The sequence below is a fragment of the Girardinichthys multiradiatus genome, chromosome Y, assembly GCF_021462225.1.
Source record: "Girardinichthys multiradiatus isolate DD_20200921_A chromosome Y, DD_fGirMul_XY1, whole genome shotgun sequence".
Taxonomy (NCBI): domain Eukaryota; kingdom Metazoa; phylum Chordata; class Actinopteri; order Cyprinodontiformes; family Goodeidae; genus Girardinichthys; species Girardinichthys multiradiatus.
The window spans coordinates 31,720,871-31,748,757 of record NC_061818.1 but is presented as its reverse complement, the minus strand read 5'-3'; the positions used below and the strand labels follow the sequence as shown (position 1 = coordinate 31,748,757).

General features: G+C 39.8%; 1 protein-coding gene and 1 pseudogene across 1 annotated transcript; both read right to left on the bottom strand.

The window, feature by feature from the left end:
- Window positions 1-195: 195 nt before the first annotated feature.
- On the bottom strand, window positions 196-19,504 carry LOC124864170 (annotated as a pseudogene).
- Window positions 19,505-22,114: 2,610 nt separating this feature from the next.
- On the bottom strand, window positions 22,115-25,059 carry hcrt (hypocretin (orexin) neuropeptide precursor). The gene is made up of 2 exons (XM_047359764.1): window positions 24,974-25,059; window positions 22,115-22,460 (listed from the first exon to the last, which is right to left on the bottom strand). Exons 1-2 carry the CDS (start codon window positions 24,989-24,991, stop codon window positions 22,149-22,151), a joined length of 330 nt encoding a protein of 109 aa, XP_047215720.1. The 5' UTR covers window positions 24,992-25,059; the 3' UTR covers window positions 22,115-22,148.
- Between the last annotated feature and the right edge of the window lie 2,828 nt (window positions 25,060-27,887).

Here is a 27,887-nt window from a genome sequence, read left to right as displayed (position 1 = left end):
CTGCTGCCCCGGTCCCGGATAAAGCAGGAAACGACAAGTACGACGAGGATGATTTCCATCCAATACAGTTTTTCTTGCTCAGTTATTAATTCCAATCTGTGCATTTTGTTTATGTAACCATACATTGGCACTACATCCCTTTATCTCACATCTTTTCAAGAGCAGATGATTATTCCAAAATAACACGGGCAGATGTCATTCATGTTGTAATTCTTCTAATACACTTTCACTTGCTCCACAGTTGTCTGTCCGTTCATGATAGAGTGAACCTCCACACTCTCTGTTTGAAACCTGTCCCATCAAAGAACATGCATAATTCTGTGAGTGATGGACAGGGCTGGAACCCACTGGGTCATTCTGTCTTGTAGAGCTCAGGTGGCTCATGATATGCTCTGTGGACACTAAAGTGCGGGCTCCTGAGGGTATCAGAGAGCTGAAGGCTGTGTGATACTGTGGTTGTCCAATGTGACTGTTGGCAGAATGAACTGGTGTCTGGGGATTGGCGAGACTTTGTGAGTTGGTTAGCAAGTTCAATACAGGATAAGGGTGATTAGATACTGGATTAGTGTTATCTTTTGCCGGGCTAGATATTTTGTAGGTAGCTGGTGGGCACTGACAAATCACCGGGAAGCTGCTAAAGGTTGAGCTATTGCCAAGGAGGGGTGAACCTATATTGTTGTAAGGGTGGATTATACAAGGGGAGCTTGGGGTGGCTCTGGGTGTTTGAAATGGACTGTACTGGCTCTGTAGCCGTTCAGCTGATGTTCCCTCTTTGTCAGAGCAGCATAGATGCAAACAAGTGGAAACAGAGCTTGATGAATGCAGCAAAGTGGAATTTCTCCTGTGAGACAGCATTCCACCACAGTCCCATTCATTTCTAGCTGGGTAGATAATCGTTTCATGATGTAGGTGTAGTTCACTAGATGAATCTAAAGAGACATTAGGGTGCCAGTGGCTACAGCTTGTCACACCAGGGGGAGAGACATGACGACTCATGGGGATATTTGACTGCAGGAAATGCATTATGCCATGGAGCTCCTTCATCAGGTTGAAGACTTCTTCATTTAAGTTGTTAACCTGAGAGAGAAAAGAAAAGTTGAAGATATGTTTGAGAAGTTGATCTGTTTTATTCAAAAAGCATTTTTGAGCCTTTAACATGTTCTGTTCCAGGATTTCACATTATTTAGCTCCACCAATCTTCTCATCAACTCTGACCAGCTCTGCTGTCCCTGCTGAAGAAAGGCATGCCCCTAAGCATGATGCGGCCACCACCATGTTTCAATGTATTAATGGTGTGTTTTTTACATTTTATCCTGGACTTACAAAAAAAAAAAAAAAAATATCATCAAGCTACCAAATCTTTAAAACTTTGCCAGAATAAATGGTCTTAGATCAAAGCATTATTCATTTTCAGTAGGTCTCTTTAAAAAAAACAATTTTTAGTAAGGAGAGAATTTAAAATGCGGTTGATATCTCTAAGGCACTGCTGGGCCTGGGGCTTAAATATATTCAGAGTTGCTGGTCAGGTATGAACCGTATAGAACCCTCAGGTTATCAGAGACCTCTTCACTCTGTTTACAGGACCAAAACTAAACAAGGAAAGACAGCATTTAGTTTCTACAGCCTGCATCTCTGAAACAAACTGCCTGAAACCCTAAAATGTGCAGAAACCGTTGGCTTTTTTTAAAGAAGGACTGAAAACATTACTGTGTAGTGCAACTCACCCATTAAGACCAAAGACTGCTTTATCACTTCCTTCATATGTGTTAGACTTTAATTTGTTTATTTTTTTTGTATTAAGGTTACTTTCTTTTATGTCTCATATTTTTAGGTGATGCTTCATTTGTCTTTTTTATGTATCAGGCATTTTTTATCTTTCTCTGTTCCTTTGTTCTTCCTGTAAAGCACTTTACATTATCCTGTGTATGAATGTTACTATATAAATAAACTTGTATTGCCTTAGAAAATTTTAACTCAAATTTAAAACTTAATGTTATGTGTTTTTTGTATTTAATTAGTTTGCATATCGGTATATGCAAAATCATCCTGTCCAATCCCTTGGCTTCGTGCCAGCAGCATGCATTTGCTCTGCTTCGGGTCATTCTTGGGGACCCTAGACCTGAATTCACTAGCTTTGCAGCTATAAGGATGGAGACACATAGTCAATTTACACTGCTGATGAGTCTTTCCTGACAATTAGAAGTGGACACTACCAAGACTTTCTTTGGATCCTTGGAAAACCAGAGTTTTGTGCTTCAGAAAATTAGGGGCAAGGAAGAGTCATATGCAGTGCCTGGAGCATACTTGTAATACCAAAGAGCTTGGTGTTGAATTGAAACTAGAATGTCACAACATATTCAAGCCTTCAAATCAATAAAAAAAAGTTCATTTCTACCACAGGCAGTTTATAAAACTATAGCTATAATTCAAACAAATAGATCTATACTGGGAATTAAGCACAAAATCCTTTTGCTAAAGAATAAAATGGGAACCTTGTGGATTATTGATAGGCATAAAGATGCCATGTATCTTATAATACAATATGAGTGAAGTATTGCATTTAAAAAAGGAAAACAGATGGAGTTTCATGGAGCATAATTATTTTACGATTTATGTTTGAATTTTACCTCTTTATTTAATTTGATCATGTTCTGTTTCACCTCTTCTGTCTCACTTAGGAGGTTCACATTCACCTGTAACTCATCTAAAAAAATGAAAAGAAAAGGAGTTAACCTGAAATCATTGTCTTTGATACTTACAATGCACAGCAATCTGAACATAAACTGAGAGGTTTAAATATTGGAAGAAATTAAAACAAGCAAGTATGTAAAAAATCTAGTTTCTCATGCCAGTTCAGTTAGCGAAGCATTTCACAAAACTGTTTGAATTTTTTTTTTCCTCATTAACTTAAAAGAATTGCAGTCAGCATGCTTTTTTAAAAGTTTACCTGACACATTAGTCCTCGTCTTGTCCTGCTCTATATTGAACTGAAATGTGTGGTTATTGTCCTCAATTCCATCCACGATCCTGTCAATGAAACAAATGGATGTCACATCATTTTAAAAAGCGCAAACAGTAAGTAAGTGTAAAAACGGGGGACTAACACAAGGCACTGATGGAAGCAATAACTTGGATGGCTGATTACTTAAATCTGATTCATTTTATATGTCGTTAAATATTTTTAATTATATTAGTGTAGTTAACCATAAATACTCAGGACAGCAAACCAGGCTCCCTCTGCAATGTCACATAATGCACTAAATAATTTAATGTTCCCTAGATCAGAGGAATGCTTTGCCAAAATATAATTAGGTCATAATTTTACAAACAATTCCAGTAATTTAAATTAAGCTAGAGTTCATTAAATGCAAACCATGTGTCCAGTGAGTGATAAGCTGCATTGCTGTGAGTATGTTCTTGGCAAACATTAACTAAATCACAAGATTAAAATATTCAGACCACCCACATAAAATGATTTTATCTGGTATCTTCAATGTAACAAAATGTTACCTCTATTTTTTCCTCTCTGACCTCTGAAAGGTTGCATACATAACATAGCATGAGCACAGTGTTAAAGATGCAACTAAACAAAAGTGTTGGCTTAACCTGAGAAGTAATAGGCATTTATTTAGAGTATCTTAGCTAAAGTTTATACTGTTTTTGTTTACTGATCATCAGTAGTTGCCATAAACTGCATAATGCTCCCTCACTTTTGTTTGTCATGCCCAGTCTTCATAAAAGAAACACCTGACTCATCTCTGTTAAAGTTAGGGGAGGCATTACAGGAAATCTTAACATAACCCATAGAAAGGCGCACATACCACAGACTGCCTAGGAGTCCATGGAAATCTCCTTAATGTCTGCAGATATAACAAAGAAAACAAAGAAATCATTTAATAATTTTTTTAAGTATTATTATGCATAGTAAATATACACTTGCTGGCCAAGTTATTGGGTACACATTTTCAGTTGGTTGTGAACAAACAGCCAATCAAGGCAATTAGGCATTTCATGAAGAGGACTTGCTAAAGTTCAAATGAAGCATCAGAATGTGGAAGAAACAGGTTTTAAGTTACTTTGAATGTGGCACGTTACTTGGATGTTCACATGCAACCATCTCTTGGGTTTATAGAGAATGGTTTGTGCAACAGCTGAATGAGACTGCATTGTTGATGCCAGACGTCACCGGGAAATGGCCAAATGGGTTAAGGTGATAGAAAGGCAACAGTAGTTTAAATAACCACTCGTTACAATAAAGGTAGAATATCATCTCTGAAGCCACAAATTGTGGAACCTTAGAGCAGATGGGTTACAACAACTGAAGACCATACTGCCTGACACTAAAAACAGGAAACTGAGACTGCTCTCTAAAATTGGACAATAAGAGACTGAAAAAATGTCACCTCGTCCACTGATTCTGGCAAAAACAAGATGAAGGCACAAAACATACTGCATTGTATTAGTGGCTCAGACTGCTGCTGGTGGTAAGGGTGTGGAGAAGATTATTTGGCACCCTTTGGATTCTTTAGAAGAGAATTGTTTAAACAAGGAGTCTGAGTAAAGTTGCAGGCCATTTTCATCCCTATATGACAACAGTGTGTCCATGTGATAGCCACCTCATGCAGAAAAAATTACCATGCCACTAATCTCAAATTATCCCCCACTAGCTTCTTATTCACTGTACTACAATGATCTCCACAACCAGCAGATCTTAATATACAATAGATTTACATCAAGGTCCCCTTGCTAGTACTGGATTGCCATTTTTCTTTGTGGCAGATGTTCAACAGGGCACACCTAATGAGGTAGGCATTGAGTTTATTTTGTTATTGTTCAGTGAAAGGACCTCTTAGAATAATTCTGCAGTGAAACAAAGTTATATTTCTTACGTGAGGCTCACTGCCCTCTCTCAGGTTGTAGGTAAGGTTGTGGTGGATGTCAGAGCTGAAGCGAGTGCTGTACTCTGGATACAGTCTCAGGACTTCCCTCAAATCCTTAACACTGATGTACTGCAAGTCACAGTAGGTGAGTGCCTTCACATCTGCATTTGTCTTGATCACCTGATCATGCTCCGGCAGGTTAGCCCCTATTAGGTCACCTTTGCCTGTAGTGATAGTCAGAGAGAGGAGATGCTAGGAGACACAGAGCTTAATCAACAGCAAAAAGGGTGTCGCTCTTTGTGTACACTCACCCAGAATAGCTTGGACTATACCATCTTTCAGGACTTCAAGAGAACCAGAACAGACAAAATAATTAATGTGCAGGGCATCCCCATGGCGGATGAGGTACTCCCCTGGTGCACAGAAGGAAGTCTTGATGTGAAGGGACAGGGACCGCAGACACCCTCTGCTGGCTCTCTCAAACACAGGCAGCTGCAGGATGTCTTTGTTCAGATGCATGGCAATATCTGCTAGCAGCTCATCTGGGAAGTCATGCAATAGCTGAGGGCGAATGAAAAAAAAGGGCTTTTGTTACCAAAATATGATCATTCGGCAGTGCAAATAAATTACCTACTTACTCTAAGATTTATCTACTTACTCTAAGATTTATCTAATTGGTGATACTTTGAATTGGTGGTGTCTTGCCAGGTCAGTCTTGGAAAATAGATTTTAAATCTCAGTGAGGTTTCATTTGGATAAATAAAGATTTATTATTGTATTTACTTTTAGCATATTGTTTTGATTTTTCATGCAACATATTGTCAGCCAAAGACAAATATGAGCAAAAAAGACATATGTAAACAAATAAATGTGTTGTAGGTATAAGTTTTTAATGCAGGATGACTGTAAAAAAAGGTGCAAAAATGTCATAGTTTCCCCATTTCACACCATGTACATGAAGAATTTTACAAATATTTAGCCTGTTTTGTTTGCTTTTAAATAATAGTTTGTGTATAATATGGTGTAAAATACCAGTAAACGTGTTGTTTTCATAAGACCAACCAAGCCAGACAACAGATAAATTGGTTTGGGCTGTTTAGCAACAATTGTGAGATCTGTAAAAAATATAAAATACCTATTACCATTCATTATCAAATTAACGGCGATGGTGAAGATATATAAAGACAACATGGTAAGCTCTATGCTCAGGCATATAACATTGCACGTAGGTTTAGCTACTGTTCATTTCAAGTCCTCCAGAGCCACTGTTCTGCAGCTTTTAAATGGATCCCTGCTCCAACACATTGAAATCAAATGGCTGAAATACCTCCTTAGCAAATTATCAGGTTTTGCAGGGTAATGGGGCATTCGCTTGATTCTGGAGATATGGAATGAGGATGTATGTAAAAGATGATCTTACAAAAGTCTAGCATGCAGTAGTTGCATGTTGCATAGGATGATGCAATGTGAATGTCCCTTACAATACTCAGAAGGGGGAGTGCCAGTAAGATGGTTGTACCTGCACGTGTTTGTTTTTACAAGTGCTTTACAAGTGCTTTAGCATTTCATAGAAATTTCAGGTTAAGAGTTATACAACATTTGAATGATACTGCAAACAATATTAATGCAGCACACACAAATCCCACTGTGAGTTGTTCCCACTGTGTAGTTTTAACACAAGAGTGAAGAGTAGGGGTTTACTTTTCACACCATTACTTGTCATGTTTTTTGGTTCAGCCAAATTCTAAACAGTCAAATTTATCTTTTCTGTAAGCATGAGCAAAATGTCTTTTCTCAGCCATCTGACCGTCAGTAGCATTCATTTGTGTTTATGCCATTGCTGACCGACCAAGTGGCTTGAAAGTACTGCAGCATCCTCTGCTTCAGCTGCTGAGGAAGTCGATGCACACGGATGAAGTCCTTGAGATCCTTCATGCGGGTGTGGTAGAGTGAGCACCGTGAGTACATGCACTGGATAAGGGCCGTTACATTGCCAAAGACCACTGCATGCATCAGGGCTGATGGTGGAAAATACAGTAAAGGTGATCTTAGAAAGTTTAGCCTACGTGGGAAATTTCAGTTCATCAGTTCTTTAGTTATAAACTCACCACCAATCAGCATAATACAGATGGAGAAGATTTTCTCTGCATCTGTGTTGGCACACACGTTGCCAAAATCGACACTGGTAAGGCTACTGAGGAAGAAGTAGAGGGAGGCGATGTAGGCGCTGGGAATAGAGGGTCCACCCATGGTGGTGTTGATGTATGGTGTCTCCAGACGCTTCCCCAACTCCTGAAGCCATCCTGATGGTATGGAAGCATATCATTAAATTAGCTACTCTCATTCCACTGCTTTGTTCTTCTTTAGTGGAGGGACATTTCTGCTTTGGCAAGTCATGAAAATGGTCATACAATTTGGAGAGACCAATACTTGCTCTGAGATTAAGAGAAAAGCCACAGGCATTCAAGTATTCAATCATGACTTGAGATGTTCTGCCAAAAAATCAACTAGAAGTAGCTTCCAATTAAAAGAGACCATTGGCACTATATAAATAAACTGAATTGAATTGAATTGAACTGTATTGAATTGAATTGGGACATACTGAACTCACCTATATCCCAAGTAACAGGATCACTGCTTTCTATCTCCTTGCGTCCAATGACATACCAGATGCAGGCCATTCAGTGAGCCAGGAGGACAAACACAGACATGAGCAGCGTGAGGACCACTGCGCTGTACTGGGACTAACAATCCAGTTTCTGCAAGAGACGCAGCAAGCGCAGCAGACGAACTGTCTTCAGAAGGTGCAGCAATGAGGTCTGGTCAAGATGAGGGAAAGCAGAACACACATTAACACTCGTACTAGTCGTCTTCCGCTTCATCCGAGACCTGGTCGTGGGGGCAACAGACTCAGTAGAGACACCCAGACTTCCCTCTCCCCAGAGAAAGATTTAACAAAGGGCCCTTTGGGAGAGCTCGGTCAGCAAAGCGAGGTCGTATTCACTGAGTGGTCTGTCTCACAATCAGTATTAAAGCTTTTTATACCCTTAACGAACTTCAAAGGTGACTGCTGAAACTTCCTTTTAAGGAATTAGTTATGAAGCCACAGGTCCCTAATGGAGTTTTCTACATTCCTGTGTCCCCACTATAAATTAGTTAACCTCTATGGGAGTACTTTATTGCCCATATCATGCCGAATAGCCTGCATTTACTGCTTACAGATGCTGGCAAACATTCTGACCTGAGATTGACCCTTCCTCCAGCCTGAAGCCTGCTGTGACCTCTGTCTCCCTGTGGTCCCACACGTTATATCTCAGTTTTAACCTCACACATGCAAACTTAACACATAGTATGAAACTCAATGATTTTAATTCTCAACAATTCCCCTTTTTGACCTTTGCAAAAGAGGTCAACATTCAAAGAAGTAGCAATGATAAGTAACAAATAGCACACCAAAAGATTAGTACTCTGCGAAACAATAAAGAAAAGCAATGAATTACAACTGGGCCACTAAGTCCCCACCTTCAGCAACAACATTTTGCACCAGACACCTCCTCCAGCTACTCTGGGGGGAGCCCAAGCCATTCCCAGGCCAGCCGAGAAACATAGTCCCTCCAGCGTATCCTGGGCCACGTCCTGGTCCTGGAAAACCTCCCGAGCTCCCCCAGGACGGGCAAGTTCTTCACTCTATTTCTAAGGGAGTGCCCAGCCACCCTACAGAGGAAGCTCATTTCCTTCGGTCATGACCCAAGGTTCATGGCCATAGGTGAGAGTAGGAATGTAGAGTGAGGGTAAATCGAGAGCTTCACTTTATGGCTCAGTTCTGTCTTCACCACAACAGACTGGCACAGCGCCCCCATTATTGCAGCCGCCGCACCGATCCGTCTGTTGATCTCCCGCTACATTCTCCCCTCACTCGTGAACAAGACCCCAAGATACTTAAACTCCTCCACTTGAGGCAGGAACTCCCCTCCAACCTGAAGAGGGAAAGCCACCGTTTTCCAGTCGAGAACCATGGCCTCAGACTTGGAGGAGCTAATCTTCATCCCAACTGCTTCACACTTGGCTGCAAACCGCCCCAGTGCATGCTGTAGGTCTTGGCTAGAGGGGGCCAGTAGGACCACGTCATCCGCAAAAAAAAGAGATGAAATCCACCGGTCCCCAAACCAGACCCCCTTCGGCCCTTTGCTGCGCCTAGAAATCCTGTCCATTAAAATTATGAACAGGATCGGTGACAAAGGGCAGCCCAGCCAGAGTCCAACATGCACCGGGAACAGGTCCAACTTAGTGCCAGCAATGTGGACCAAACTCCTGCTCCACTTGTATCGAGACCAGATTGCCCCTAATAAAGGGCCCCTGACTCCGTACTCCTGGAGCACCCCCCACAGGACACCTCGAGGGACACAGTTGAATGCCTTTTCCAGGTTCACAAAACACATGTGGACCAGTTAGGCAAACTCCCATGAACCCTCAAGTACTCTTCAGAGGGTGTAGAGCTGGCCCAGTGTTCCATGGCCTGGACCAAAACCACACTGCTCCTCCTGAAGCCGAGCTTCGACTGTCTGCCGGACTCTCCTCTCCAATACCCTGGCATAGGCCTTACCAGGGAGGCTGAGGAGTGTGATCCCCCTGTAGTTGGAACACACCCTCCGATCACCCTTCTTATGAAGGGGGACCACCACCCAGTCTGCCATTCCAGAGGCACTGTCCCCGACTGCCACGCATTGTTGAAGAGGCATGTCAACCATGACAGCCCCACAACATCCAGAGCCTTGAGGTACTCAGGGTGGATCTCATCCAACCCCGAAGACCTGCCACAGTGGAGCATTTTAACCACCTCGGTGACTTCAGCCTGGGTGATGAAAGAGTCCAACCTGAGTCCCCAGTCTCTGCTTCCACCAGGGAATGCGTGATGGCAGGATTGAGGAGATCCTCGAAGTACTCCTTCCACCGCCTGATAATGTCCCCAGTCCAGGTCAGCAGTTCCCCACCCTCATTGTAACCAGTGTTGGCAAAGCACTGCTTCCCACTACTGAGGCACCGGACGGTTTGCCAGAATTACTTCGAGGCCAACTGGTAGTCCTTCTCCATGGCCTCACTGAACTCCTCCCAGACCCAAGTTTTTGCCTCTACCACAGCTTGTGCCGCAGCACGCTTGGCCTCACGGTATCCGTCAACTGCCTCCGGAGTCTTGATGGGACTCTTTAGCTTGACAGCATCCCTTACTGCCGGTGTCCACCACCGGGTTCGGGTATTGCGACAGGCACAGCAGACCTTATGGCCACAGCTACGGGTGCATCGATGCGGAGAACATGGTCCACTCGGACTCTATGCCTCCAACCTCCCCCGGAATCTGGTCCAAGCTCTGCTGGAGGTGTGGGTTGAATACATCCCTGGCCGAGAGCTCAGCCAGATGTTCCCAGCAGACCTTCACTATGTGCTTGGGTCTGCCAAGTCTGTCCAGCTTTCTCCTCTTCCAGCAGATCCAACTCACCACCAGGTGGTGATCAGTGGACAGCTCAGCCCCTCTCTTCACCAGAGTGTCCAAAACATGCGGCCAAAGGTCTAAAGAAACGACAACAAAGTTGATCATCCACCTCCTTCCTAGGGTGTCCTGGTGCCAAGTGCACTGATGAACACCCTTATGTTTGAACGTGGTGTTCATTATGGACAATCCGTGACTAGCACAGAAGTCCAACAATGAAACACCACTTGGATTCAGATCGGGGAGGCCATTCCGCCTAATCACGCCTCTCTAGGTGTCACTGTCATTTCCCATGTGGGCGTTGAAGTCTCCCAGCAGAATAACAGAGTCCCCGGGAGGGGTACTATGCAGCATCCCCGACAGGGACGCCAAGAAGGCAGGGTACTTCGCACTACCGCTTGGCCTGTTGGCCGAAATGACAGTCAGAGACCTGTCCTCGACCCGAGGTTGCAGGGTTTCGACCCTCTCATCCACCGGGGTAAACCCTTACACGAGATGGCTGATCTGGGGGGCAAAAAGTGAACCCACCCCAGCTCGCCGCCTCTTCCCGAGGAACTGGGTTCCAGAGCCCATGCTGTGTGTGGAGGTGAGCCCGACTATTTCTAGTTGATATTAGCAATCACATTAACACTTCCTGCATTATTCTTCACTTTATAGTAATCTAACTTTTTAAGCTAAACAGATCCTCTTGTTTGTTAGCAACTGGCAAAAGTTAATGAGAATTTAGAATACTGGGAAAAAGAAGAATCTTTAGAAGAATGGGCAAAATTTTAGTTATAGATATGGATAAACTTGTTGCCTAAAAATGGCTACATAGCATGTGATGCCAGGAAAATTAATTTCCTGTCTGACCATCGCTGACATAAACATGTGGAGTTTGCTAATCTGTACTGGGACTTTAACTTGGTCAGATGAATCTAAGATTGTGCATTTTGTCTAAAAACTCTCCAGGTAGATTTTGCATGAAACAAAGGAAGTACAGGTCCTTCTCAAAATATTAGCATATTGTGATAAAGTTCATTATTTTCCATAATGTCATGATGAAAATTTAACATTCATATATTTTAGATTCATTGCACACTAACTGAAATATTTCAGGTCTTTTATTGTCTTAATACGGATGATTTTGGCATACAGCTCATGAAAACCCAAAATTCCTATCTCCCAAAATTAGCATATTTAATCCGACCAATAAAAGAAAAGTGTTTTTAATACAAAAAACGTCAACCTTCAAATAATCATGTACAGTTATGCACTCAATACTTGGTCGGGAATCCTTTGGCAGAAATGACTGCTTCAATGCGGCGTGGCATGGAGGCGATCAGCCTGTGGCACTGCTAAGGTCTTATGGAGACCCAGGATGCTTCGATTGCGGCCTTTAGCTCATCCAGAGTGTTGGGTCTTGAGTCTCTCAACGTTCTCTTCACAATATCCCACAGATTCTCTATGGGGTTCAGGTCAGGAGAGTTGGCAGGCCAATTGAGCACAGTGATACCATGGTCAGTAAACCATTTACCAGTGGTTTTGGCACTGTGAGCAGGTGCCAGGTCGTGCTGAAAAATGAAATCTTCATCTCCATAAAGCTTTTCAGCAGATGGAAGCATGAAGTGCTCCAAAATCTCCTGATAGCTAGCTGCATTGACCCTGCCCTTGATAAAACACAGTGGACCAACACCAGCAGCTGACATGGCACCCCAGACCATCACTGACTGTTGGTACTTGACACTGGACTTCTGGCATTTTGGCATTTCCTTCTCCCCAGTCTTCCTCCAGACTCTGGCACCTTGATTTCCGAATGACATGCAGAATTTGCTTTCATCCGAAAAAAGTACTTTGGACCACTGAGCAACAGTCCAGTGCTGCTTCTCTGTAGCCCAGGTCAGGCGCTTTTGCCGCTGTTTCTGGTTCAAAAGTGGCTTGACCTGGGGAATGCGGCACCTGTACCCCATTTCCTGCACACGCCTGTGCACGGTGGCTCTGGATGTTTCTACTCCAGACTCAGTCCACTGCTTCCGCAGGTCCCCCAAGGTCTGGAATCGGCCCTTCTCCACAATCTTCCTCAGGGTCGGGTCACCTCTTCTCGTTGTGCAGCGTTTTCTGCCACTCCTTTTCCTTCCCACAGACTTCCCACTGAGGTGCCTCGATACAGCACTCTGGGAACAGCCTATTCGTTCAGAAATTTCTTTCTGTGTCTTACCCTCTTGCTTGAGGGTGTCAATAGTGGCCTTCTGGACAGCAGTCAGGTCGGCAGTCTTACCCATGATTGGGGTTTTGAATGATGAACCAGGCTGGGAGTTTTAAAGTCCTCAGGAATCTTTTGCAGGTGTTTAGAGTTAACTTGTTGATTCAGATGATTAGGTTCATAGCTCGTTTAGAGACCCTTTTAATGATATGCTAATTTTGTGAGATAGGAATTTTGGGTTTTCATGAGCTGTATGCCAAAATCCTCCGTATTAAGACAATAAAAGACTTGAAATATTTCAGTTAGTGTGCAATGAATCTAAAATATATGAATGTTAAATTTTCATCATGACATTATGGAAAATAATGAATTTTATCACAATATGCTAATATTTTGAGAAGGACCTGTATGTTGCAAAGCTAAAACAACAAACTGCTAACTGTGATTTTGGTGCGTCGCTGGATTCTGCACTGAGGGACTGGTTCGTAAGTGGAATTAAAAACGAAGCGTGCCAGAGGAGGTTACTTTCGGAGGACCGGCTGACCTTCGCCAAAGCTTTTGAGATTGCTCTCAATATGGAGACTGCAGACAGAGACAGTCGACAGCTTAGAGGCGCGAAGGGTGAACGGGCTAGTGAGGCAAACATTCACAAGGTGATGCCAGTAAAAACAAATATGTGCTACAGATGCAAAGGAAAAAATCACAATGCAAATACATGTAATTTCAAAGAGACTAAATGCCATAATTGTGGGAAGATTGGAAACATTAGGAAAGCATGTTGAGCTAAAGTGCAAAAGGGTCATGAAAAAAGTGTGCCAAGCAGAAAGACAAAGTATGTGACAGTTGAGGAAGACCCAGAAGAGGAGTTAGCCATTTTGACTGTTAGTGCTGAGTATGGTGAACGATATAAAGCAACATTTGCTATAGACAATGTTGAATTGGAAATGGAAATTGACACAAGAGCAGCAAAAATTGTCATTTCACATACTACATATTTGAAAAAGTTCTGTATCAATCGTGGGGTATGAAGACCAAGCTGTGGATTTGCCATTGTTGGTTGTTAAGGGACATGGCGCATCACTGTGTGGAAGGAACTGGTTGACAAAACTCCAGCTTAACTGGCTGCAGATTAAATACGTGGGTGATGTCAGGATTTGGAGTTCTGCTGCCTGCTTCTTACACCTTTTCAACACCTGAGGCGACAGGTGTTGTGGATCTACTCATCAGCTGGGAAGCATATAGAGGAAGGTTGCCAACACCTCGGTGCCTGAGTGTTTTTGCCTCCGTGGTAATTTTTGGCCAGCTCTGAAATCTTTGCATCATTTTTACCATGGATATCTTTTGAAGGATCTGTTGTTGCGAACTCTAACTTGCTTTGTTACCTGTTCCAGATGTGAATCCTACCTGATCTGTTCCAGTCCTCCGTAGTGGCTAAGGCTACTTCCTGATCTGGTCTGTGCATGGCAAGCTGAACTCCTTTCCTGACATTTATTCTCTCCCTGGCGGGTTATTCCGGAATCTCCAGTAAGATACGTTTATGTTGGGTCATGTTTCTGAGGTTCAGCTATTTATCTTTTCTCTTTGTGTTTTCACAGTAAGGAAGATTAGACTCATTGCTCCTGTTGTTCCTGGTCAATCTTTCAATAAAAACGTATTCCTTTTACAAAGTTCTCTGAGAGTCTCTGCATGTGGATTAAGTCGGCTGTAAAAATCATGACAGGTGAGCCAAAACACCTATCACTCAATGAGCTTTTGGACAGTTACAGTGATGTATTCAATGAGAAGTTGGGCACATTGAAAGACATTAAAGCTACCAATGGGGTCAAACCTGAAATGCTGCCCAAATTTTGTAAAATTTTGCGCTTGTTGTGTGCAAAATTGCATTTTGCACACAACAAGCGCACCGGGACACCCTGCCACAAATTGTTTGGCTGAAAGATATGTGCAGACATTTAAAGTGGGCATGAAAAAGCTAGCCAGCCGCTCATGCAGCATTGAGGACAAACTTTCATTGTTTTTGCTGCAGTACCGTGTTACGCCGAACTGCACAACAGGTCAGTCTCCGGCAGAATTGTTCTTGCACAGACACATCCGCACCAGACTGGATTTCATCAAACCTAACATTGAGGAGACTTTTCGCAGGAAGCAGTATCGACAAAAAGTTCAACATGACTTCACTGCTGTGGACCGTTCCTTTTCTGTTGATGGTGTATCTTCGCAACACAGGGGGAGGAGTTCACAAGTGGACACCTGGACAGGTGGTAAGACAAACTGGTCCAGTCTCTTATGAAGTGAAAGGGTGGTACTCAAACACTGTGCACAGACGACATGGGGTCCAGCTTTGTACCCAAACTGTAGCTGAACCAGAGATCGAGGACCCTCAAACACCAACACAAGAGCAAAGTGATGTAAACATTACCCCTGAACAAAGTGCTGTGGACTCTGGAGTGCACCCCCCTGGTTCCCCAGATTCTTCAGTGGTTGTGAGGCGTTCCACGCGACCACGGAATACGCCAAAACGATATCTGAAATAACCTTGTGTTTATCTAGGCATAACAGTTATGCATGTTGTGTTCTGTTATTATTCTTGTTGCATTATGGGTTACATCTGAGTTTAGATGCAGAGGTAAACAAAGAAAACAATTTCTTGATTATCAAGCAAATACATATTTGGGTCATTGTTTGGTTCTATATGAAAATGCACTTAAGCTGAAATAAGTGACCTTAGTTTATTTTAGTTAATGTAGATAAAAATTTCATTTCCATCTAAAAGGGGATGATGTGGTGTATTCACCCCCGTGATTATTCTGAGTTGGTTCAGTCCTTGTATTCTGAGACGTGCAAGTTCTCTCTCTCTGTTCTTGGAAAAATAGCACAACAATAAAGAGGTACGAACATAGCCAGAGCCTCCTCTGTTAAGACATTACAACAATTAAGCGGTCATCAGTGTAGGACGTGGCCGAAAGATGTCCACTTCTATGCCTTTCTGTGACTTTTCCAGTCTCTGTATCTCTGTTGCAACCTGCTGATGACACTCTGACTCTAAGCTCAGTGGCCACTTCCGTCTGAGAATATCATGTCTTAACCCTTGCAATGGTGAGGTACTGTTGATCGGTTACTGTTAAATTGTTAGGTGTCCTCTTGGTCTTATGATGTCAAAATGTGGACAGACAGCATGATGGGGAGGACTGTTTAGATACCAATTATGACTGAACCAGGAAATGTATGGTTTAATTCTTGGATGAAACACCAGTTATGAGTTTTGCCGTTAAGCTGCTTGTTAGAGAACAGCAAGTTGTGCTAAAAGTACTGAGACACTGAACAGTTGGACATGTGCATTCAAATGTTTAGAGAAGGTCACATTAAGTTCACTTGTAAAGGTTAAAGTACATTTTAGGTTCATCCTGAATTTTCACCAAAAAGCCAAATATTCCTAACTTTTGGTTAGTAGTATATAAGTAAAATGTTGTGGGATTTTATTGTGCTTCCCCTGACTGATATATTTGCACAATAAGGTTCTGTAAACTATGGCTTTAGTTAAAGCCACTGCTGCAATGTGTGAACTCGAAAATGGTGGTCTTTAATTAAATATGTTCTTCAAAATGGACTTGTGCTACCAGGCTGTTGCAGCTCATACTTTTTTACATTTATCACTTTAACCAATTTTTGAGTTTTTGGTCTAACAGTTTATTTTTGTTGTTTTTTCAGCTGAGTTATTGAGGGTATATGTCACATTAAAGGTGAAAAAATAAATTATTTGAAATGATTCATCACAGTCCAATTGTTTGGACTGTGATGAATCACAAAACCTGGCCTTAACAGAGGTGTGTATAGTTTAGCTCAGCTGTAGCCCCCAGGAAAGGAAAGGTATTCACTTGGCAGATTGATGTTCATATCATGTTCTAAAATGTTTGTAAAGAAATCAGTTTGTATAGTTTAATTACATCAGCTGCATGTTAATATTTGAAGAGCATTATTTAAGGAATTATTAGGGGTAATGGGTCCTTAATTCAATAAAGCAAACTAACAGGCACATTTCCCTTCTATTTCTGTGCAAATAATGAGTAAGGTGTCCTTGTTCACCCACTAATTAAGTTTAGTTTTCAGTATGAACAAACAGCATTTTGAAAGGTTTGATATAGCAAACATTTCGACAATTATGTTGTTCAAAGAACAGCGCAGAGCACCTGCTGCCTGAATGCATAGGGAGCTTTGTATTATCTCTGCCAAAAACAAAGTAAACATGCAGAACAGCTTATTTATCATTCAGAAGCATAACTTTAAAATAGAATATAATAAAATATCCTGAGAAATGTCCTTTATGCTGTTTGTCGTTCATGCTTTTTGGAGACGGTGGGAAGTGTAAAGTTCTTCAAGTGTGGGTAAATGGCAGCTAAGGATCATTTGGGTAACAGTAATGACCCTTTGGAGCGATTTCCTCTGAGCTGATGTACCACACACAAATGCGGTAGGGTATTATGCCTTTAATAGAGCACTGATAAAAGGACACCAGTGGTATCTGTATTTTTCCTAAGCACACTCAGGAGGTGCAGTTTCTGCTGGGTCTTTTTCAGCAGTTAAGTGCTCATACATTTATCTAAGAAATACTCAGTTGTAGAAGATAAAATCTGTTCTACCGTCCACATAAGTTTAATCTAATATTGCATATTGCATGCTTGCTTGGCTCAATCTGTGTTCCAGAACTGAATTATTTTAGAAAGGCAGCATTGCCAGATGTTTTCCTTCTTTTTCTAAATCATAGAAATCCCCATGGCAACACTAATGCAGAAAGATCATTTATTAGCTTTCTGACTTTATCTCCACATACTTTAGTAGAAAACATCCACACATCTAGCAGCACACATCAAGTGCATGTATTTTACTCTTAAAGTAACTGACCATTGCCACGCAAGTATTTGGACTTGTCATTTGTAATTATTTTCAAATAATTTCCGATGTGCTTTTAATAAACATTTACTACTCTTCCATTGCTTACAATCAGAAATTCCAAGAGTTCTCTATTTTTATTTGTCATAATCAAAAGTGTAATGTGGAAAAAAAGTCTTGTCATTTTGATCAAACCTGTCATTTTCCACCAAGCAAACCAGTTTAAGCTTGCTTGATTTACAAAATGTTGACAGTGAAACAGTACAAAAATAATTTTTTCTCACTGCAGAGTGTTCAGTTGTGTTCAACCAAGTGCATTTCCTGTTTTTATATAAATCCCAGTCTCCTGTTGTTAATAATCATAAACTAGTAATGCACCTTGCATGTTGACCACTGGTACCAGCCTCTGCAACCCAGCAAGAATTATTTACAAAATGGATGAATGAATGGATAGATAATTCAGCATTCAGAAATACAGAATTGAGTCAAAAAAGTGACCATAAGGAGGCAGATATCAGTAAACAAAAAAATAAAAAGCTGAAAAGGTTTTCTATATTTCAAGGTGGTAGGTGACAAGATGAATAATTTAGGGGATTTTCCAGTTTTCAAAAAGGTTGACTGAACAAGCCCTCAGTTGACGTCTGATAAGCTCTCCACCACTGCATAATTCATTTTAATCAATCTCCCTGGTTTCATAGCAGGATCAAGTGAATACTTTCTACATTCGTGTTGGCTTTGTGTTTTCAAATGTTGGTGCTCACATTTCAATCAGGACAGGTTCAAGACAATTCATAGAATGAAGAGTGTTTGTTACAGAAACTTTCTCTAATCAAATTATTTGACAGCTAAGACTGTTGCTTTGAAGGGTCACTGTCACAAATTTCTGTTGGTTCACACAAAGCAAGATTACATGAATATGCAATGGCATGTCTGGGAGTGTCATCACGGAGAATCCACGAATTTACATTGTAAAGGTTGTAAAAGGCATCCACATTCCTATCAGTCCTTGAATGTATTTATGTCTAGCTTTATGTGACTAGGTGCAAATTACGTTACTTGCTTGAGAATACCCGACTTGGCTTAGTCGATCTAAAACAAAGCAATTAAAATTTAAAGAATTATCCAAATGAAAGAACCATTACTTGGAGCCCTTTGATTCATAAAATAGGAAATCCAAATAGAACAAAATGTACTCTATTTCATCAATTTTGTGGCCTTTAACTTGTTCTTTGGCAAAGACAGTAATTGTATTTTGCAGAGCACATTATAAACATGAGCAGACATGACAAGAGCAAGCAGAGTTCTCTAGCGAGGAGTAAACATAACAGATGTGTACTGTATATATAGAGCATGGCACAGGTGAAAACTGTGAGACTTGCATAAAGCAGGGGCAAGAAATAATGCTGATTAAAGAAGCAATGGCAGAAAATCACAAAAATATGACCGAAACTAAAAAAAGATACTGGAAATACTTTAAAAAAGAATTCTAACAAGAATCACTGAAAGTATAAAGAACATTTTCCATCTTCTAGAAATAAGAAATATAATTCTGTCAAAACTGGCTCAATTTTAAGACCAAGTTATCTGACCAAAAAAATAAATTAGCAAAAATATTCTTAGTAATGCATACATGTACACTGTATGTCCCTTTTTATGTCGGCCTTCTTGTGTATCTTGCGTATTCCTGAATCCTATTAATTATATTTACCTTAGTGGAAACAGCCTCACCACGTTTTACTAAGTAAATTAATGTTTATATACATTTCTGGATTTTTCTATTTTTTGTTCAAGTTGCTGGTATATCCACAAAAAACCTGAAATAACAATGTCATATTTTATTTTATTCACAATAAAAGAGTACAGTGAAATAATTCCTGCCCTCTTTGGGGCTGAGTATTTTTTTTACCTGAATTGCTAACAAGTGAGCCGCTGAGCTATCTCTGATCATTTGGTAAAGAATATGGAAATATAGGACAACTCTTTAAAGTACTTACGAGTTCCATCAAAGTGATTCGCAACACTGTCCAAAAAGGTATTTTGTGGAGCAAGGAGGCCCTTCATCACAGGCATCTTGTTTTAGATGTTAAAAGGAGAGCTTCAGCTTCCAGGAGTTTGTCATTAATCCAAGACCTAAAAGAGAGATAAAGTGCTGCTCCTTGGTCTTGCTTGGGAGTATAACGTTCTAAGTATAAGTATTTTGCTGGATGCAAAAATTAAAGCAGAGATTCTCAGATAAACTGTATTTCTTTTTCAGAAGATGAGGATATTTGCAGTTCTCCAAAGTTTTTCTGTCAGTACAATTATCAGGTTCAGCTGCGCATTGTTCAGTGTTGTCTTGCAACGGCATATGCTCTACCACTCTGTCAGTCTTAACTCCACAAAGCATGGTTCCTGCCATCTCCAGTCTCCTCCCACCGTGGAAGCCTCAATATCTCTTTCCTTCTTTAAAAATGCCTGGCTCCTCCTACTTATCTTTCCCTTAAAAAAATTATAGAAATTGACTTCATTCTCCATCTCTTCCCTCTTTCTCACTCTTTACATCCCTTGCTGTTACAAGCTTATCATTAGGATGTAAAAAGAGGTTTCTCAGTGCATTTCATCAATTAACTTTACTTGTGCAGTGTAAAACACTAGGTCAGAGCTTCATTTGGTGCTGGTTGCTGTGGATACCCTGAAACACAGAAAGTAATTTTGTAAGACAGTGAAACAAATATTCCTCAGTTCAGCTTAATCCATGTACTTTTCAAACAAGTGCAAATAAGAAAGTAAACAAACAGGAATATATGAAAAGGTCTAAAGCAAGTCTTAAATATGCAGTCATAAATAGCAATAAAAGCAAAACGCTATAAGCAAATACATGACATTGTCCTCTTTGTTGTACCTAAACCCTCCCAAAGCTTTTTTTACTATAATTGGCACCTCTAGTGAAAATGGCTGAAAGTCTTTCAAAAAACTCAATAATAATGCAGTAGCACACTCTGACATTGGAAGGAAATCCAACTTTTAATTTGAGCACATTAGTTTAATGTGGAATCCAAACTCACATAACAACAGTCATGTATTTTCAACAAAATCACTGGTAGTGTACTTAGTGTCACAACTAACAGTTTGGATCTATTGTTGTCCATTTATCTGACATCTAGATGTGAGGTCCAGGAAGGAAACCTAGATATCCCTTGGCCCAGGAACACTCTCCAGCTTGTTCTGGGGCATCCCAAGGCGTTCCAGGCTAAAACATGTATATAGTCGCTCCATCCAGTTCTGGGCCTGACCTCCCAGGAGATCTGCCCAGAAAACTTCTCAAAGGAGGAACCAAGGAGGCATCCTATTTAGAGGTAGATGCCCAAACTACCTCAGCTGACTCCTTTCAGTGCATAGGAACAGCAGTACTACTGTGAGCTCCACCTGATGACAAAGCTCCTTACCTTAGCTCTAAGGTTGAATTTGACCAGCCCATTGAAGTGAGGGTTAGGGTCATGACCACAAGTGGGGGACAGAAGGAAGACAGACCAGTAAATTGGGAGCTTTGCGGTTCGGCTCAGCTCTTTTTTCAGCACAAAAGACAGAACCAGTTTACTTATGAACAAGACACCTAGAAACCTGAACTCTCCCACTTCAGGCAAAAACCTGAACCGGAAAGTTATCTCCACCATTTCTAGTTGAGAACAATGACCTCAGATTAAGAGGACCTGACTTTCATTCTAGCTGCTCCACCCAGGACCCCCTTGTGCACGTTGAAGGTCATGACCTGAACAGAACCACATTATCCCCAAAAAGCAGACATGAGACAGATGGAATCAAAGTCAAGGGGAACCCCTAACAGAGTCCTACCTGTGCTTTGAACAAGCTGGACACAACTCTTGCTCTGGTAATACAAGGACCGAAAAGCCCCTAAAAGCCATATTTTTGCATGCCGCTCACAAAATACCCAAAATGTCATGGTCATAACCCTTTTGTGGATCTGGAGGATCCACAAAACACATGAGGACTGGATACTTAAACTTGCACAAGCCCCTGAGCAATTCTGTGATGGTTATGATCCAATAGGACATCCTCCGTAGAGGAGCATACATCTATAGACTTATCACACCCTGGTTCTGATGTTTTTACTGTGTTGCCCTCTGGGAGGTGGGTTGAGTCCTGAAAAACCTACAGCAGTTTTTAGGTCCTTCTTCCTCTATCCTGTGAACAATTGATCTGGTCTGCAGTTTTTATGTAATGTTCAATTGGTTCAGTTCTGTGAAACATGCTTTCGTTTCTTTCCTTTTATTGCCTTATGATGCTTCAAGTAGTCTTCAATGTGTCGTGCTTTTTTTAATCACCATCCTCTGTTGTTTATACCATCCACAGGAGAAGCATAACCTTCTTCTACATGGTGGAGGGGTGAAATATAAAACAAATGTTTTCTGCTTCGGTCAAAATAGAGTTTAAAGGCATTTAGATCAATGTAAGTGTGACTCATCGATATGTTCTTCATTCACACTTTATTAAAGACACATCATCAGCTTAAATATTTAATTACATCACCACAAATTTCTAAATCTCTTTGAAATTATATTCAAACAGATAAAGTAAATTATTAAATTTTCTTTATTTTTTTTACATACAATATTTCATATAATTAAAATATTTCTATAAACATTGTATGAACATTATTAGTTTATACAGGCGAAAGTGTCACAATAGCATTTCTTGAGAGACCCAACTAGTCTGTTTATCTCTCTCTATCCCTCTCTGCGGTCCTCCTCCCCATAGTCAGTATCCCAGCTGCTTGGTTCTTGTGGCCATGAAGAAGTTGATGGAGTCGGCTCTGCAAATGAAACTCATCCTCATTCCGTTTACCCAGTGTGAGAATCCCAGCGGCTGCATCTCCTGTGATGGTTCCCCCCATGCTCTTGCTGCCGGAACGACACAGCAGCACTTGGAGGCGACAGGAGCTAGCTGGCTGTCTGCAGCACTCAGGCACACTCTGCGCGTTACATCCCAGTTGAGCCAGCAGCAGTAGCAACATGAACACCAGAGCCTTCTATTTGAGGAAGAAATTAGATTTAGAATGTATTTCTTTATATATATATTCAACTTTTGTAAATTTTCTAGCATGTAGCTAATACTGAGCATATCTTTATAAGCAAGAAGCATTATTTAACATGGTAGGTTTAGATACCGAAACAGGTTGAAAAATACAAGTTTCAATTCTTTGTTTAGAATGCCTCGTATTGATACAAATCCCTGTAAAAACTTGTGAAAAATGTTGGTCTCTCAGTGTATTGATCGATTGTTTGGATAGTAGCAGTGCAATCCAAAGGTTTTGATTTGGGCAACATGGCTCATTGCCCAAGGTGGAACACACTTGTGAGTCCCTCAGTCCAGTTTTCTATTGCTTAATTGAATGAGCCATCAAAAGGAGTGGGCAACCTCACCTCACCCAGTGTTACACAGCATAAGCATTGTAAGAAAATATCCCTGTTCTCCTGCTGCAGCCTAAAGTTGCTTTCGGTTCTGTAGCTTCTGATTCTGATGCCTCAGTAAAACACAACTTCGCAGTTATTTTTAAAGAAATCTGGACAGCAGGGATCATGTCTAACTTAAAATCTAGATTGTTTTGGACTGATCCAAACTGAACTTAATTATTCTACACTGCAACAATTCTACCTTGCCTAGTCATCTGTCTATACAGAAATGATTTTAAAAAAAAATGCCCCCACACATACAGTACAGACCAAAGGTTTGGACACACCTTCTCATTCAAAGAGTTGTCTTTATTTTCATGACTATGAATATTGTAGCTTCACACTGAAGGCATCAAAACTATGAATTAACACATGTGGAATTATATACTGAACAAAAAAGTGTGAAACAACTGAAAATATGTCTTATATTCTAGGTTCTTTAAAGTAGCCACCTTTTGCTTTAATTACTGCTCCACACACTCTTGGTATTCTGTTGATGAGCTTCAAGAGGTAGTCACCTGAAATGGTTTTCACTTCACAGGTGTGCCCTGTCAGGTTTAATAAGTGGGATTTCAAGCCTTATAAATGGGTTTTATTTTATTTATTTTGTTCAGTATATAATTCCACATGTGTTAATTCATAGTTTTGATGCCTTCAGTGTGAAGCTACAATTTTCATAGTCATGAAAATAAAGAAAACTCTTTGAATGAGAAGGTGTGTCCAAACTTTTGGTCTGTACTGTATATATAATGCAATAATAATAATTCCACACAAATGCATTCTATTGCATTCTCAGTTGTTGTGCAGACTGATATCCAGTTATAAAAATCCTCATCTAACAAAAATTGTAATTTTGGTTTTAAGTGGGCTTGTTGTTTGTATTGGAAAGGCATCGCCAGAGGTAATTAGCAAACTAAAATGTATGTTAAACGCATAACCGACAGTATATGTTTTATTTTACAATTTATTTATAATAATAATATTATAATAATTAAGAAAATGTATTCAAATGACAAAAATCAACTGTTATAAACAGAAAATTCAGATAACAATAAAACAAAAACGTAACTCTGATACGTCATATCTCCTGATAACTGATGAACGTTAGAAATGTAGTTGGGATATCAAGTCATGGACAATATTCCCTGCTAAACTGAAGTCTTAGTTATTGGCACAGACGTTAAGAGAGAGAAAAACATAGCTCAACCTTGCATATTGGCAACTAACTGTGCACGCCAAGTCAAAAACCTGAGTGGTAGATTTGATCCAAATGTAATTCTTTTTAAAATGACATTAAAAATGATACAAAGAAAAAATCTTATATGAAGATCATCCCGAGTGTTCAGTCATTTCTGCTTAAGTTCTAATGCAGATACTTTCATAAAATGCAGAATTGACAACTGCAATGCTATCAGTTTTCTGGTTATCCGAAGAGCATGGCTCCTCTCCTCTTTTATAAAATGTATCTGCAAGCATGAGGATGAGGACCAGAGTGTAAGCTCACATCACATAGATTTTAAAGTCAGTAAATTTGCTACCTGTGCATTTTTAGCATGGATTTTATGGTTTTATTTTATTGGTATTAACTGTCTTAGTTCAACATGTTTGCATTTACTATTGAACATGTCTAGACCCAACCATTCTTCTGAGAAAGGTCTTCTGTTGGTGTCTAAAATTAGGGTCATACATTCAATACAACTCTCACAGTTAGAACATTCTTCCAGAAGACCTGAGTGTTAAATAAATAAAACATTTACAGTTTTAACCTTTGTTGAATTATTTGTAGAACTTCTACTTCAAGTTTTATTTTTGTTTGGTCCTATTGCATTTTTATTTTAATACTAATTATCTTATTATAGATTTTACTTCAATTTCTTGATTTATTCATTAACACAAAGTCCTTTTTCAAGGAAGCCAAAATTATAAATGAGAAGAAAATGTAGTGTCACTAGAACTAAGAACTGCTTCATTGTGTTACTTTTGGATCACTGATTATGAGTGTGATACATTTAAAACAAGGCTCTATTGAGTACATCAAATGCTATTTGTTCCTTTGTACAAAAACTTACCGTACTCTAAAATGTCTTACCTTGTGAGATGTGTCCATCCCAGCAGTGTTCTAGAAGTTGGTGTTGTACCATGTCATCTTCACTCTTGTGTGATGGCGAATCCTCTGATCTTCTTATTTCCTACAGAAGGACGCATCTTTTATATGGTCCTACTGTGTCCACATCATCGGTCCTCTTTAACGTCATTCAGGCCAGCCACAAACAGACAAAACCACAAATCCTTTTTTTCTGCTTCATGCTCATTTAAAGTTTGCTGTCAAGCTTGTGACTGTTAATTAGACCTCTGATAGAGACCATTTCCATGGAGATTTGACAAGCTACAGGTATGTCTTTGTGGCTGCAAAGGGAAGGATTATTAACACATACCATCACTATGAGTAGTAAAAGACTAAATCTAATGTGTCCAGTAAACTCAAAAATATAACACAAATAAATAAAAACTACCAAGCTTTTTAAAGGGCATGCTAATGAGCATGGCTCTATGTGCCTTCATTTTTCATACAAAAGGTCTATAGTGACACATCAACAAAGGTCTGGGCATTGTCCTGTTACTGAGAGCCTCCTCTGGAGATTTGCACAACTAAAAACATCAAGAGGTTCAGGTGGGGTTAGGTAAGGATCTATATAAATGAACAACTAACCCTCAGGTTAATAATGAATAAACAAACATGAATTTCATGTCGAAACTTCAGGACAACAACTTAAAAGCAGCCACAAAATGTTGTTCTCATTCTAACATCCATTTAGCTAATGTTTATTGCCATCTTATGGACAACGGGAAGCACTGCTTTAAATACATGGACCCTTTCATGGCAGAATGAAAGGCCTAGATCGATAAAGAAAATAATTTTAAATCAAGAGAAGTAACTTTGCCTCACAGTGCATCAGAAGTAATCAATTAAGCATTTGGCAAGCTTATTGATTACTTTAAATTGAATGTGAGGGCTGCTATCAATGTATTCTAAGGAGTTACCCGTGTTTGTTTGAACAGGTCTCCGTTCGGTCAATGTGTAAACTCTCCCCATTTACATTTGGGGTCTCATTTAGCATCAGAATGTTGTTTATTCCTGACCTGAAAAAAACAGCTAATGCGATGTTTCATTTATTTGAACAAAAATCCATTCACATGTTACAAAAATAGTAGGTATAGTTTGTTGTGTTATTTAGACTCATTTGATAAATAGAATCTTCATAAAAAGTTAATTTGTTTCTGTAACTCAATTTACTAAATGAAACACATTATGAATCTTAATTATGGCAATTTTCCACTCACAGCTAATGAAAAGAAGATAGTTGGGATAAGAATATTACACAAGACTAATAAAGAAAGTACATTTTTAATACCTTTTACTCAGGCAGGCAGAAGTCCCTCTGGCTCAGAAAGCCATTTAAAAAGGTCACTTATTCTGTTTGCAATATTCCCCCTTTAAACACTTTTAAATAAAAACTGTACTTTACACACTGTTAACAGAATACACATTCCAATTTATTGACTATGACTGTTTATTTTGCTTATTGAAGAGCATTTCACAAATCCACTAGATGTTTTACTGGGTTGAAAATTCATTATTTTCAAAATATAATATTGTGCAAAAGTTCTTATATATATGCATATAAGTCTTTGGAAAACACCGTGATACATCCAAGTTTAACTGGTTTCTAAAGGTAAACATCCACACCTGTGGTCTGTTTGCTTGTAATGCATGTTTGTCTAAAACTAGTAGATGAGTTTCTGGGCTCCTGATAGACTCTTGGATTTAATTCATCTAAAACTGGCTGTTTTCAATATAACTATTTGGGTGAACTAATTTTGAATTATTTGTTGAATGAATCAGTTTGTCTTGTTTCAGTTTTATCTGGGTTCATTCATTTAACAAGACCGACAACAGCCATGGGTCAGAATCAGCTTCTCACTGTGTAAAAGTAACCCCCGTTTCACTATATCACAGTTACTAGTGGCCCTAATATGCAGATAATGTTATATTTAACATTAGTTTGAATTTCGATATATAGACTGATCAGTAATATAGAATAAACAGCTAAATTACTACACAAAATAATATACTTTTATGCCCATCTGTTTTTTATAGCGCAATACAAGTATAACAAGGTTAAATTAGCTGAATAATTCATTGTGCTATCTGCTCAGGAAACCAGCTTGCAGTCTGCTGCTTAACAGACATACTAACTATAGATTTAAACATCATTACCGAGATAAGATTAACTAAAGTAGCCCTAACATGCAGACACACACACAAACACACACACACACACACACCTAAACACACATGCATACATGGATATAGGCACAAACATATAAAAGGAGTATTGATTTAGGAAAAATCTGTTTAGCTGTTTTTATTTAGAGTTTATTATTAAAAAATGGCATGCCAAAAATAAGTGGAAAAGTTTTCAGTAGCATTACAGCAATCAAACCTTTGCATGTTTCCACTGATATTTTGACAAATTATCTTTGGTGATGAGCTTCAATTGTTTCGGGTTGGAATGGTCCTTGCCATCACCCTAATCCTTAGTCACCTGCACAGATTCTCTATCGGATTTAAGTCGGCACTCGTGCTTGGCTACTCTAAAATGTAATATTACTTCCAGTCCAAACTGGACTGTCGTTTCCCTGCGCCGTAGGCCCCTACCGTCTCTTCTTATTGTTTTTGTGTCTTTGTAATTGTCACGGCCTTTTCTCTTAGTTGTCTTGACAAGAATGACTGGGCGTGCTTCTTTAGTTTCCACACCACATCTGTCAGCATTTTTTGTTACTGAAAATATTTCAAAAAATGTAATTTCTTTTTTTTTTTAGAACAAAAAAAAAAAGTATAGTTTTCTTTTAGCCAGCTGACTAGCAGGTGCAGCAACAGGTAACAAAACAAAGTACTTCTTCAGCCTTATTGTTTCAGATAAAAAGACCATCTTCCAATC